At 40.3% G+C, this 13,535-nt stretch overlaps 1 protein-coding gene across 1 annotated transcript in view; it reads right to left on the bottom strand.

Annotated features, from left to right (window-relative positions):
- Positions 1-13,535, bottom strand: part of LOC127237995 (cadherin-like and PC-esterase domain-containing protein 1) — a 78,211-nt gene that overhangs the window by 37,033 nt on the left and 27,643 nt on the right. The window contains exon 4 of the mRNA XM_051206434.1: positions 6,787-6,893. Within this exon, the coding sequence (XP_051062391.1) occupies positions 6,787-6,893 (107 nt within the window). The remainder of the gene's footprint in view (positions 1-6,786; positions 6,894-13,535) is intronic.

Genomic DNA, 13,535 nt, shown 5'->3' with positions numbered 1-13,535 from the left:
CACATGTGCTCACACATGTTAACATTCATACATATACACATATGGGAAGTGTTTCTAAACTAAAACAATAAACCCTTGTAACATCACTAACTAAAAAGAATGGACATTTAAACTGGGAATGTTTAAACTGAATGAGAAGTTGTTGTCTTCCAAATATCACCACCATTCCATCAAATTAACAAGGAAATGCCTTGTATGCTCTGCAGTAAGAGCCTTGTCAGATGTGCTCAGTATTCCAGATGCTGAAGTCAGCATCTGGCTTTAGTGCCTGCTAATCCCACAAGCATTCAAAGCTAGGAATGAATCCATTTGCTTAAGGTGAGAAGAACTCCAGTTAGTGAAGGCAGGATTGCCTTACACAGTAGACCTTCCTTCATAGAATCACAAGCATAAATGGACTTTTAACTTTTAAATCCACATCATTATCCTCCTGGAGATTTACTCACTCATTCTGTTACAAATCTTACATTATTCTCACCAATCACTGCAAGTGATCTTAATCTGTTCACTCCAAAGTGATCCACAATTCTGCAACAACTCCAGTAATTGCGAAAGGAATTCTGCTTTGAAAATAGATAACAGTTCATAAGGTTTCATATCACTTATTCTTACCAAGTGGAGTTATCTACGTGTGCCATTGAGAATTCATGTATTCTTTAAGAATACTCATTGGGTTAGGCTGTCAGGATACTGTCTGAATACCTGATTAGAAAGTTTTTCTGAATGAGGAAATAGGCATTTGATGTCAGACTTCCTGAGTGTGAATTCTTATTATTTCTTTTATTATCTAAGAGGCCTTAGAAAACTATCTATCATCTATGTATGTATGTATGTATGTATCTACCTATCTATTTATCCATTTATCATCTCTCTGCTACTATCTCCTCTGCTGTAAAAAAAAGTACACCAATACATATGGAATTGCTCATCATCTTTTAGAGGAGCCAGATACAATTCCCAGTACCCACATGTTGGTTCTGTTACTCCAGTCCTAAAGGATCTGATTTCCTCTTCTTGCTTCTGCAGGTACTCCATGCACATGGTACACAGACTTCTATGCAGGCAAAACATGAATGTGATGGTTTGAAGGAGAGTGGCTCCCATAGGCTCATATTTTTGAATGCTCGGTCCCTCATCAGTGGACTGTTTGGGGAATTATTAGTAGGAGTGTCACTCCTTCTTGGAGGAGGTGTGCCATTGACTTTGATGCCTCAGAATCTCACTCCAGGTCTAGTCTCACTCTCCCTGTCTCCAACTTTTAGATCAGACGGAAGCTCTCAGCTACTGCTCCAGAACCATGCCTGCTGCCGGCCTGCTGCCTTGCGCTTTGCCATGACGATCATGGATGAACTCACCCTCCAAAACTGTGAGCCAGCTCCAAGTTAAACTAAAGTGCCTTAGTCATGGTGTCTCTTCACAACAATAGAAAAATAATTAAGACACTCACACACGTTAAACAAACTGAAAAAAAAAACCAAAATCAAGACAACCTCCTTTTGCCTGATACCTATTTCTCCTTTCCTTTGTATCTGTAACCTTTACCTGAGCCACTGACACCAGGATCTCAGGGTCTTCCAGGCGGGTCTCAAATGTCACTTTGGTGGGAGAGGGTTGAGACAGGGTTTCTCTGTGTAACCCCAGCTGTCCTGGAATTCACTCTGTAGACCATGCTAGCTTCAAACTCACAGATCCTTCTTCCTCTGACTCCTAAGTGCCAGGATCAAGGGTCTGCATTATTCCTAGATCAAATGTCTCTTGATGGAACATAGCCTACTCATCTAAGTTTAACATTTTTTTTCTGTATTTATTTTAATTTGTGTCCTGGTTCTTTTTGACATCTAACATGGTCTTTTACTTGGGCATTTCCTTTACCTGTCTGCTGTTAAGGGTCTAATCCACCCCCCCACCAAGAACAAAGGTTTATGTCTGTTTTGCTAATTTATATTTCCCTAGGGCTGGGTAAAGATGTCCAGTAAGTAACTGTAGAAACAACAAAGATAAGATAATAAATGCACAAATAGTTGAATGAATGAGTTGACAAAGTAAAAGATAAGACAATACATTCAGTAGGGAAAGTATCTCAAGAGGCTTCCATCCTGATAAATAGTCTAAATTTAGTGTATAAATAATCTTCTAGGCAAAAAGATCTCTCACACGAGACTTGGTTTTTAAATAAAAGGAACTTGGGCATGACATGTTGATAGAAACAGATCTTCCCTATAGAAGGCCCATACATAATAATTATAGAAGGAACGGGACTATTAATAACTGGTAAGATCCATGACTGGATATTAAAATGCGTGTCCCAAAGTTTGCAGAAAAGCAAGACATTTGCATACTCTGAAAATATTGAATCCCAAAGCAAAAGGAAAACCAGTAGTTCCACGGTGGAGAAAGGCAGTACATACTACCTATGCCAGATAACCAGGGAAACAGGAGCAAGGAGTGTCGTGTGCCTCCTGACACTTAAAGCCACAAAAAAATCTAATCTCTTCTGTGGTCGTCTTAGTCACTTTTCAGTTGCTCTGACAAAACGGCATGTCCACGGATTTTATAAAAGAAAGAGTTTATTGGGGGCTCACAGTTTCCTAAGGGAAGTTCGTGGTCTTCACGGTAGAGAGCATGGCAGCATCAGGCTGGCAGGTATGGCATTGGAGCGTTAGCGGAGAGCTTACATCTGATCCACAGTGTAGATGACAGGGAGAGTGAGATGAGGCGTAGTGTGGGCTTTTGAAACCTCAAAGCCTGCCCCCAGTGACATACTTCCCCCAGCATAACCACACCCCCCAATCTTTCTTAAGCAGGTCCAAAGGGGATCCAAGTATTCAAATACATGAGCCCACGTGGGCCAGTCTCATTCAAATCACCGCAGCAGCGTTCTTTCAGAAACTCCATAGTTTTGTGAGAAAACATCCAATAAAGCCAACCCAGAGACATTCTCCTAAATCGAAACTGTCTTCAGAAATTTCCATTGCATTAAGGGAATAAAGGACTGAGAAAAACCCAGACTGGGAGAGACAACAGAGATTGGTTGAAACTGCATCTAACAAGGGTATGCGATTGGATCCCGGAACAGGGACGTGACAGGGGCTTAAAAATATCTAAGTACTGCCTGTAATTCTGTGGATAGTTTGGATCGATGCTAATTTATTGTTCATGTTGTATATTTTGCTAATCTTAGAGGAAGGTGAGTCAAGGTACACAGGGAAACGTTACACTAATTCTATAATTTTCTTCACGTCTAAAACTATTCTTAAAATTTAAAAATATGGAGATGTAATCTCAGCATCCTAGACGCTGCACTTCATCATACCCTCCCCCGCAAAACACATACCCAGCAACTTTGTTATTCTTCTTGGTTCTGCCTCATTACAAAGTTTCCTGTGACTTCCATGAGAATTTAAAGCTGCTTTCTAAGGCCTTCATATTTTAGTAAAAGACACTGAAGGCTATAGAGATTCAATGTGGCCAAAATCTTTTAGGTGAGGTGTGAGAGAGCAGGAGTTTATCATGAAAGACCATGGTCCTGGGGTAACTTAGGGTTTCTCAGCTTTGACACTATCAGTACATCGGGCTTCATTTCTCTTGGTTGTGAACATTATTACCCAGTACTTAGCCACATCCTTGGCTTTGACTAATAGGTGACCATAGCACATTTTTCTCCTGGTTGTGACAAACCAAAAATGTCTCTAGATATTGTCAGGGAGACAAAGCCCATCCTTATTGAAAGTCAGAGAGATTGGGAGGATTAAGAGAGGGCATTCCAGGAAGAGAGAAAAAGTAGAAGGAGGAGGAGGAGAAAGGTATATGACAAAAGCCAGCAAAAGTGTTTTGAGAAAGATAGTTAGTTTATCACTTAGTATGATCCTGGAGCTAAGTGAAGGTGAGAGAAGAAACTATTGGGCAGGCTCTGGTCACAGAGAACCTCTGACAGCTAATTGTGTTAAGTACTCCCTGTTCTGTTCTCCAGGCCTCCACTCCTGCTGTTCCCAGCAGGCTAATTTTTATGGATGGCATCACAGAAATTCTTGTTGCTTGACTAAGTGTTGTGTTGGATGAATGAGAGCAACAGAAGAGGACCTGGACGGTTCGGAGAGCAGTTCTGTTTCTTATTCTGTCTTCAAGCCCATGGTAGAGTATAGCTACATCCCATTCACTTAACAACCCTCACCCCCATTCCCACCCCCACCCCACCCCCACCCAGAGGATGTCTTGGCTCCTGTTCTCAGTAGCTCAGGGCTGTGTCTTTCCTTCTGTATATGTCTCATGTGACCTGGAGTAGTAAAAATCTTGGGTTCTTGCTAGTTCCTAGGGGTCCTGCCATCTTTTTCATGTTAGGGTTTCTTTCACTCTGTCCAGTCTTCTGCATGGTTCTTTTATTAGTTTCTCTGCAGTTTACCCTTCTGAGTAATGCTAAGACACAGAGTTGCAGACTAGAGATTACATGCTTTAGCACTGTAGTACATTGTAAATGGGAAAAAAGAGGGAAGGCTTAAGGATGAGGGCCAGATTTTAACCTAAGAGGTGAATGAGTAGCTGGCCATACTTATGACTAATCAGACATATGGCTAGGGAGCTTGAGTTCGAAGCATCAGTGGGGCATACAAGTCAGAAGGACAGGCATCTACAGACCTGAAGCCTGGGAGGCTGCTCTGAAGGTTAGGTGGTGGTTGTTATAAAGCACAAACTGAGCAAATGTAGTGAAAACAGTCATGGAATGGCTGTGGTTACAGGTCGTGATAGGGATCCCAGGCTAGTGAAAGAAAAGAAAGAAAGAGGGAGAGAGGAAGGGACAGGAAGGGAATGTGGCAGAGGAGAAGTAAGAGGAGGAGGAAGGGGGAGGGATGAATGGAGAGAAGAAATGATTACAGATACACAAAGAGTCGGGGTGCTGGGACAAAGAGTTACAAGGTCTAGGCCAAGCCTAGACTACATCATTAGTTCAAGGCCAAGCCTCTGCTTTGTAAAAACAGAAAAAACCTAACAAACAGAAAACCAACCCAAAAGAATGTGCTCAGCCTAAAGGCCAAAGAAGTAAAAAATTACCAGAAAAAGATTAGAAGAAAAATGAAATTGTTTAGACCTTCCTTGCCATTGTGTCATCAGGGTAGGCTACTGCAACTTCAGTTAGAAGATAGAAAGCAAGTTGGTTTTGGCATTTGCCTCACAGACTTGTTACAAGTATCAATAATATGAAACTTGTCTAGTATAATGACTAGCACTTTGGACAAGTTTTCATTCCACCTTCACTTATGAACGCTCACATAGAATAGATGATAAATACTTAATTTCAATGTTAGGTTAAGAAAGCATATTATTTTTTTTGTTTTTGCAATTTAATATGATGTTCTAGTTCAGTTTCTGTTGCTATGATAAACTCTCCAACCAAAAGCAACCTTGGGAAGAAAGTGTTCATTTCAGTTTACACTCCCTGGTCACTTCCTGAGGGAATTCAGGGTGAAAATTCAAGCAGGACAGGAGCTTGGAGCAGAAACCATGGAATAATGCTGCTGTTTGCTGGTTCACTCTCTGGATAGCTTGTGAGCTAGTACTTAGCTAGCTTTCTAATACAACTCATGACCATCTGCCCAGGGATTCTGAAGCCTATAGCCTATATGGCTAGGACTGCCTCATAAATTATTATTCAAAATAATCCCTTGCAGACATGCACACAGGCCAGTCTGACCCAGATGACTCTTCACTCAATGCTTTCTTATTAGATGACTCTAGGTTGATTCACCATGGCAACTGGAGCCCACTAGGACATAGCTGAGTTTGAAGAAGTCAGTACAATGATACAAAAATACTGCGAGTCAATGAATTGAGGATAAGCAGCATCCAATAAGCTACATAATTCTAGGTAAAGTTTGTGTATTATTGAGTTACAAAAAAGAAAACTGTAAGAGCTGGGGGAAATTATATTAAAAACAAAATCTAGTTCTAATTATAAAGTGAATAATAAGGCATGTTGTATCCTCAATGTCCTCCAGAAACTCATGATGCAAAGGGTTAGTCGCCAGCTTGTTTGTTATTGGGACCTGGTAAAATACTTGTGAAGCACAGCTTCACTAGAGGAAATTAGACCACTGGGAACAAACTGTTGAAGGAGATATTGGAACCTTGGTCATTTCCTTTCTTGTTCTCCTTGCTTCCTAGATACCATAAAGTGAATGATTCCCCTTACCACACACACAGTTCATGATGTATGGCCTGGGCACAAGTACAAAGCATGAACTATGAGGCAAAGGTAGGTCTTCTCTCTTTATATGCTGATGAGAGATGTCATTCTGTAAATATCTTTCTCGTATTGGTTAATGAATAAAGCCCTGTTGGCCAATAGGAAAGCAAGATAGGCAGGATTAGCAGACAAGGAGGATTCAGGGATAGGTAGGAGATTCAACATGTAGAGACTTAAGGGAGAAGAAGGTCCAGACCCTCTCTCTGATAAGACCACATGGAAACACTTAGATTAACAGAATGGGTTAATATTTAAGACAGAGCTAACCAATAAGAAATGCTAGTAACAGGCCAACAGCTTTATATCTAATACATCATATCTGTGTGTTATTTGGGGCCGATGCGGCTGTGGGACCAGGCTGGTGGGGAAACTGCTCCTAATGTTTTGTTATAATGACAGAAAATTAACTAACTCTTTTGGAAACTTGCCCCAAAGATGCAGTGGTTTCAATTTTTTAAGAATTAAAAACAATATAGGGATCAAAAATGTTCCCTTTTAATAACACCCATAGGATTGATAAACTGTGTTTGCACTGTGACAGTATTTACCTTTTGATGTAGACTTAGTCGACACATGTGTTCCCTGGCTATGCAGGGTTTCCCATCAGCTTCCCTGGAAGGCAGGCAAATGAACAGATCCCAGGAGTTCAAATCACCTAAACACAATAATGACAGTTAGCTCCTTCCAGTAACCAACGTAATATTGGAACCCTAAAAGACAAGAAACACCTTATAGCAAAATGCTAACACTCAGAATAACTAAAATTCAACTTCTCATTCAAAACCTTTCTGTTTAGCACTGTAGTCTAGAGAAAATTCAGTCATTGAATATCTATAAAATTCTTTTGAAAAACTAAAATTAGAATATGTAGTGGGATATTCACTTTGCCTCCTTCTGTGGCACTGACCACGCCCATTGGGGGGTGGAGCCAGGGGTGGAAGTGACTTGTGGAACTAGGTCTGAGGAGGAGCCAGGGAATGCTCTCTTGTTGGCGGGTCGCTTAGAGGAGAGTATCCAGTGGAACTTGCTGGTGTTCATCAGTCTAGGTTGTAAGTTATTTCTCCCTGAATAAACATCTATTCGGCCTGTTTATCCTGATCCTTATTAAACCACAATAAGAATATATATATGTCTTTTTTTAAAGTTCATAAGCCTTCTTACAAAAAAAGAGTATGATAGGTAGAAAGTAAAATTAATAAAAATTTCAAAGGTTTCATGAAAAATGAATCAGTGGTTTAGTTACAGATACTAGAATGGAGTTGAAAATTCAGAACATGACATGAACTGAAGCAACTAATAGTCTCTTACCAAGGACAAAATCCTTTGCCAATAGTCATACAAACCTGACACAATAACTTGTCAACTTAGAAGAGTGAATTTTGGCTCAGAGATGACCATTTATGGGCATGTGTAAATTGATTTTCATTTATTCTTTTGTGTGTATTTGTGTGAGTGTGGTGTATGTGTGTATGGCATGTGTGTATGGTATATGTACATGAGTGTGTGTGTCTTCATGTGTGTGTGTGTGTGTGTGTGTGTGTGTGTGTGTGTCACATTTCACCTATTCCTTCAAGACAAGGTCTTGCACTGAGCCTGGAGTGGTCCTCCTGTCTCTTCTAACACAATGCTGCTTTACAAGCATGAGTGGCCATCTCCCGCTTTCTTTTTATTGAAGAGTGTGGGCACTGGGTTCACCAGAGCTCCGTTCTTCTCAGTTGATGTTAACTGTTCTTATCACTGAGGCATTTCTCCAGATCATTCATTTACTCCTTTCTTCTGTCTGTTTTTGTTTGTTTGTTTGTTTGTTTTTGTTTTTTTAAATCAACATGCCTTATATAGAATTGGTGCTTTAAAAATATTTGTTGAATGGAAATCACTGATGGAATAGTAAATGTATGACCACTCAAAGAAAAACAAACAGAAGAAATATATTTCAATTGTTAATGACATAGGTAATAATGAAAGAAGTACATCCAATAGTCTACATGAAGTAGGGCACAATAAACAAATTAGCATAGCTTGAACATTTTCCCAACTTTTTGTTTGGAAAATTGGCTTTAAAAATGTTTTCTGTGCACATTGTCTCCCTTGTGAATCATGAGACAAACACAGGTACCACCATTGGTCTCCTCCATCACCCCCAATGGCTTCTAAAAAGCTTAGGGAGACTACCAGCATGTTTAAAGCCATCTCATCTCGTTTTTGTTTTTCAGGAGAATGTCTCACATAGAAACAAAACACTTCCAAAGAAAGGCCAAACAAATGAAAGAACTAGTAAGGAGAAGAATCTATAATTAGTAGTGAAATTTCACTCTTTGCCAACCAAGTACTTTTCATTTGACAAGCCCTGTGTAGTCTGGACTATGTTTTATGGTTTGGGCAAACAAAGTGATCTAAACTACTGAAGTCAAAGCTTTCATCCCACAATTGTGCTGCTGGCTTGTTCATGAAGATACTGAAAGACAACAGAGCAGTTCAAAGGGGCAAGGATGAGTTCAAACCATGAGCTGGGACAGAGAATCTCATCCATGAACCAGCAAGCAAGCCTCAGGCTCGGGAGATGGAGATGCTGTATACGCCCTCACTTTGAAGAGAATTTCAGACCAATTCCTGGAGCTAAAACCAAATACACTGCAATGCTTCCAAATCCTCTATTTTGAACAGGCAGTGGGCTTTGTCCACCAACATTCTTTGATTTGAATTCAAACAGAAATACAATGCATTTTTATTTCATGTCATGTCCAGTTCAGGAAATCCTGAAACCCTAGAAAAAAGACTCTTGTCATAAGATCCCCAAATAAATATTTTAAGAAGATAAGGGTATTCAAAGAGAGAGGGATTTCAAATTAAGAATTGCATTGCTTGTTTCTTAAAACCAGAGTATATTTTGGCTTCTTCTGAGGTGTACTTCCTTTCACTTTGGCAAACACACACACTTCTAGAGTTGGTAGAAAGAAACACATTTCAGCCATACATGTTTAAAATTGGGAAACACATTTAAATAATTCATAGGAATTCATTAAGAACTGTCAATGAGCAGAACCTTGCTCTGGATATATGAAAGAAAATAGAAAGCAGAAAAAAAAAAAAGCACTAAGTGCCCACAGCAATCTATCTGAGGGATCTAAAAGATTAAAAAGATGTGAGGCTAACTTATAAAATATCACACAGTCTCTTGGCAGGCTTAAGGTGACCCTTCATTCCACAAAAAAATATTCAATTAATATTTCAACTTAAAAATTAATAATTCAAAAAAGGCTCATAGCTCTTCAATGTTCTCTTAAAATGAAGTAAAGTATAACAAGGATTTCAAGAAATGTCTTCATATACTTCCCTAATCATTGCTACCGAAGTCTAAACAGCACTAGTTATTTCTGTTCAAAATTCTTTTTCTTAACTGAATTCTATGCCAACCTCCCAAACCGCTATAGGTTAAATATTTAGTAATATTTTTACTTTCTATGTGTTTCTCTCTCTGCCTCCAGAAGTCAATTCCCTCCTTGAACTTTTCAAAGCAAAGCTTTGTTTGTTTCAGGAGACACAGTGTGTGTTCATATTTGGCCACAGACACCCAAGAGCCATGTTGAAAATAGCAACTTGGACCACAGAGCAAAGGCTATTTATTTACTAGCTAAGTACACCACTTCTCCAAGCTAGCCTTGGAGCAGTACAGGTACAAATTTATACCTTAATAAAATTTCAGACTACTGCAATATTTGGGGGCCTTGGGGACCACCACCATCCAGTAGAGGAGAGTAGAAGTTACTAGCAGACCCAGGCACAGCATCCACAGCAGAGGAGAGTAGAAGTTACTAGCAGACCCAGGCGCAGCATCCACAGCAGAGTGTACAAGTGGGAGGCACAGGGGCAAGTCCAGCCCTTGAGTGGCCAGCACACTAGGTAGATACTTGCCAAATTCAAAAGTCAGCAGAATCACACTTGAAAAACCAGATTTCAGCCATTGTTGGAAACCCTAGTAACACTAGGCCTACATCTTACAGGCATCAAAGACTTCAGGGAGGTGCCCAGGAGTTCTCCACATGGCCCCAAGGCTGCCTTCCTCTACATCTAGCATCGGCAGTTTTAGTCCTGCTGTAAAATACTGGTATGCCCATATTCCATTAATCAGTCTTTTGACAAACATATTCATGCTTTAATTTTTAGTGAATTAAATATGCCCCTTAGCGAAGTTGATTTTGTTGAATAGACTAAGAGAAGTTGCTATTTGGTCCGTTGGTGGTTGACATCTGGATATCCTTCTGATGCCTAGGTGTAGCACATCTGTCAGAAAGATGACTCCAACTTACTCCAACTTACTATTACTACCTTTCTTAGCTACTTTTCTGTAAAACACCATAACCAACACAACTTACAAAAGAGTCTACTGGGCTCGCTATTTCAGAATGTTGCAGTCTGTGGCACAAGAACAAAAGCATGGCGGCAGGGACAACTGAGAGCTCACAACTTGAGACACAGCCACGAGACCGTGAGGGCACATTGGGAAGGGCACAAGTGTTTTGAAGCCTCAAAACCTGCCCAACATTTTACTGGTTGTGCTAAAGTTGGTAAGGAATGAAGTAGGACCTCGGTCTTTCTTCCTCCCAGGACCTGGAAACACTAAGAGAGGTCTATGGCTGTCTTCTTTGTTGTGTCTCTTTTCTTGAGGTTGAGTGCTGAGCTTGCTCACAAGCCAGTCTTTCTTGGCTCAAGCCATCTCTTCTCACAGCCTCACTTTTGATTCCGTACACATGCCTGCCTGAGGGCTGTTTTCCAGGGTTAGCTGGTCCAGTGCAGGCTCTCTTAGGTAACAGGCAAACATTACACCCTTTTCATTGTCTGTTTTGATATGTTTCTTCCATATCTAGAGAGAAGAGCTGAGAAGTCAAATGCAGGTTCCAGTAAAATAAAAAGCAGGCAAGAAAGTTCTTAGTGAATTTGATGGTTCCTTGAGTTGTTAGCCTTAAGAAAAGATAGAGTCTGTGTGGTTTAGAGTACTAAATTGGAATTTGGGTTTCAAATCCCGCAATGAATATATAAGTTATAGTAGCGTGGTGCTTTCAGCGAGAATGGCCCTCATAAACTAATGTTTAAATATATAGTTCCCAGTCGGTGTGACTGTTTGGGAAGGATCAGGGGGCATGTCCTTGTTGATGGAGGTGTTTCACTATGGGCAGGTTTTGAGGTTTCAAAACACTTGTGCCCTTCCCAATGTGCCCTCACGGTCTCGTGGCTGTGTCTCAAGTTGTGAGCTCTCAGTTGTCCCTGCCGCCATGCTTTTGTTCTTGTGCCATAGACTGCAACATTCTGAAATAGCGAGCCCAGTAGACTCTTTTGTAAGTTGTGTTGGTTATGGTGTTTTACAGAAAAGTAGCTAAGAAAGGTAGTAATAGTAAGGATACAAACAGATAAAGATTCTTCTAAGATGTATACCATTATTCTCTCTCTCTCTCTCTCTCTCTCTCTCTCTCTCTCTCTCTCTCTCTCTCTCTCTGTGTGTGTGTGTGTGTGTGTACATATGCATGTATGTGGATGCCCTCAAAAGTCAGAAAATGGCATGTGATCCCCAGGAGCTAGAGTTACATACAGCTCTTTGTATACTGTTTGGCACGGGTTCTGGGAACCAAACTCTAGTTCTCTACAAGAGGAGCAATTATCTTAACTGCTGGACCATCTCTCCAGCCCCAACAGCTAGGAATTCTTATGTACTCTAAAGTACCTCATATTGTTCCAAGTATTTGTATTATTTTTTTACCCATGACTCCACACTGGATATGGATCTTCTGAGAAGCCCATAAGGACTAGGTAATTTGCCCAAAATCTTCTATGTAGTCAATGAACTTGACTGCTGGAAGTCTAGGTCTAAAAGCCATGTTCTTGACATCATTAGCCTCTCGAAACACAGGGAAACAACAGAGAAATGTAGCTTCTGATGTCACATACCTATTCATTTACATAGTACTCATGACAAGTGTGTGGGCTAGAAACAAGGATTGTACTTTAGAAGTAAAGACAGATAGGTAGACACACACACACACACACAGACACACACACACTGATACACACAAAACAAACAACAACAACAACCTTATCTAGCTTTGGTCTTTTTAGTTACTACCTAGCATGTCTATTTCCATCTGGGACCTTGAAGGAAAAATATGACTGCAGCAGACATAATCAAGTACACTTAGATCCTCAAAGGAGACTAAGTCCCTTATTAGCAATGCTGCTGGCAACTGGATCTCCTTAGGTGAAAGGAACTAGTCCTTAATCACACATGTCCTCAGAAATGACAAGTAGTAACTTGGCTTCCACCTAGTTTCAAAAATAATCCTCTAAAAGTTCCTTAGAGTACTGTTTAAGTGACTGAGATTCTTTTCCCCATCACAACGAAACCAGAGCCCCATGACTTAGATTAGCCAAGGTCTTAAATAGATAGGTCACAGGGTAAAGTTCTAGAAAAAACAGGATGTTCATGTCCCATTCTCCAGCTCAAAATTACAAAAACATGAACTCACTGCAGGCACCTCCTCCTGAATAACACTCTGCTGACTACACTAATCACCACCACACCGCTACACGGTTTGCTGTGGAAGATGAAGTTGTCACATGCAATTTGAGAAGGAAGTGTGAAAGTCCACATTTATCAATTCATGCAAAAATGAACACTGTAGAGTTGACTTCCTTCTCAACGCTTGCTCAGAAAGCAGTTGACAATTTTTTAAATGATTTTTTAAATTTCATTTATTTATTTGTTTGCTTTTAAAACAAGCTTCCACCCCAAGGAATGGGGCTGTCTTTAGAACATTTCCGTCTCCCACAGGCAGGCTGCCATGAAAAGCAAACAATTGTTTCCTGGCTCACAAGTAACTTCCCTCCTTGATAAAATCTGTAGGATCAGTAATATAAACTGGATCATAGAACGCTGTAAGATTCTAGCTAGCACCATTTGTGTAGAATCTGATTATTCTCAAGGAAGGAGAATGCCACACACTGGAAACAACAAAGCAAACAAAATCCCAAATAATACTACATCTGTTCCTGCTCTATTTTTCTTCATGACATTTACCGTCTCCTGTTAATATGCTCACTTATTACCCATCTTTCACCATTACTTATTGTTTGTTGGTTTGTTGGGCTTTGTTTGGTTTGAATTGATTGGGGTTTTGAGACAAGATCTTTCTATGTAACCTTGGTGGGTTTTGAACTCTGACCTTTTGCCTCAGCCTCCCAAGTACTCGGTTTACAGGTGTTACACCATCTCTCCCCGTATTTCCCCCTGGTTTTAATACAAGCTCAA

Source organism: Phodopus roborovskii, unplaced genomic scaffold (assembly GCF_943737965.1).
Source record: "Phodopus roborovskii unplaced genomic scaffold, PHOROB, whole genome shotgun sequence".
NCBI lineage: Eukaryota > Metazoa > Chordata > Mammalia > Rodentia > Cricetidae > Phodopus > Phodopus roborovskii.
This window is presented reverse-complemented; position numbering and strand designations above follow the sequence as displayed.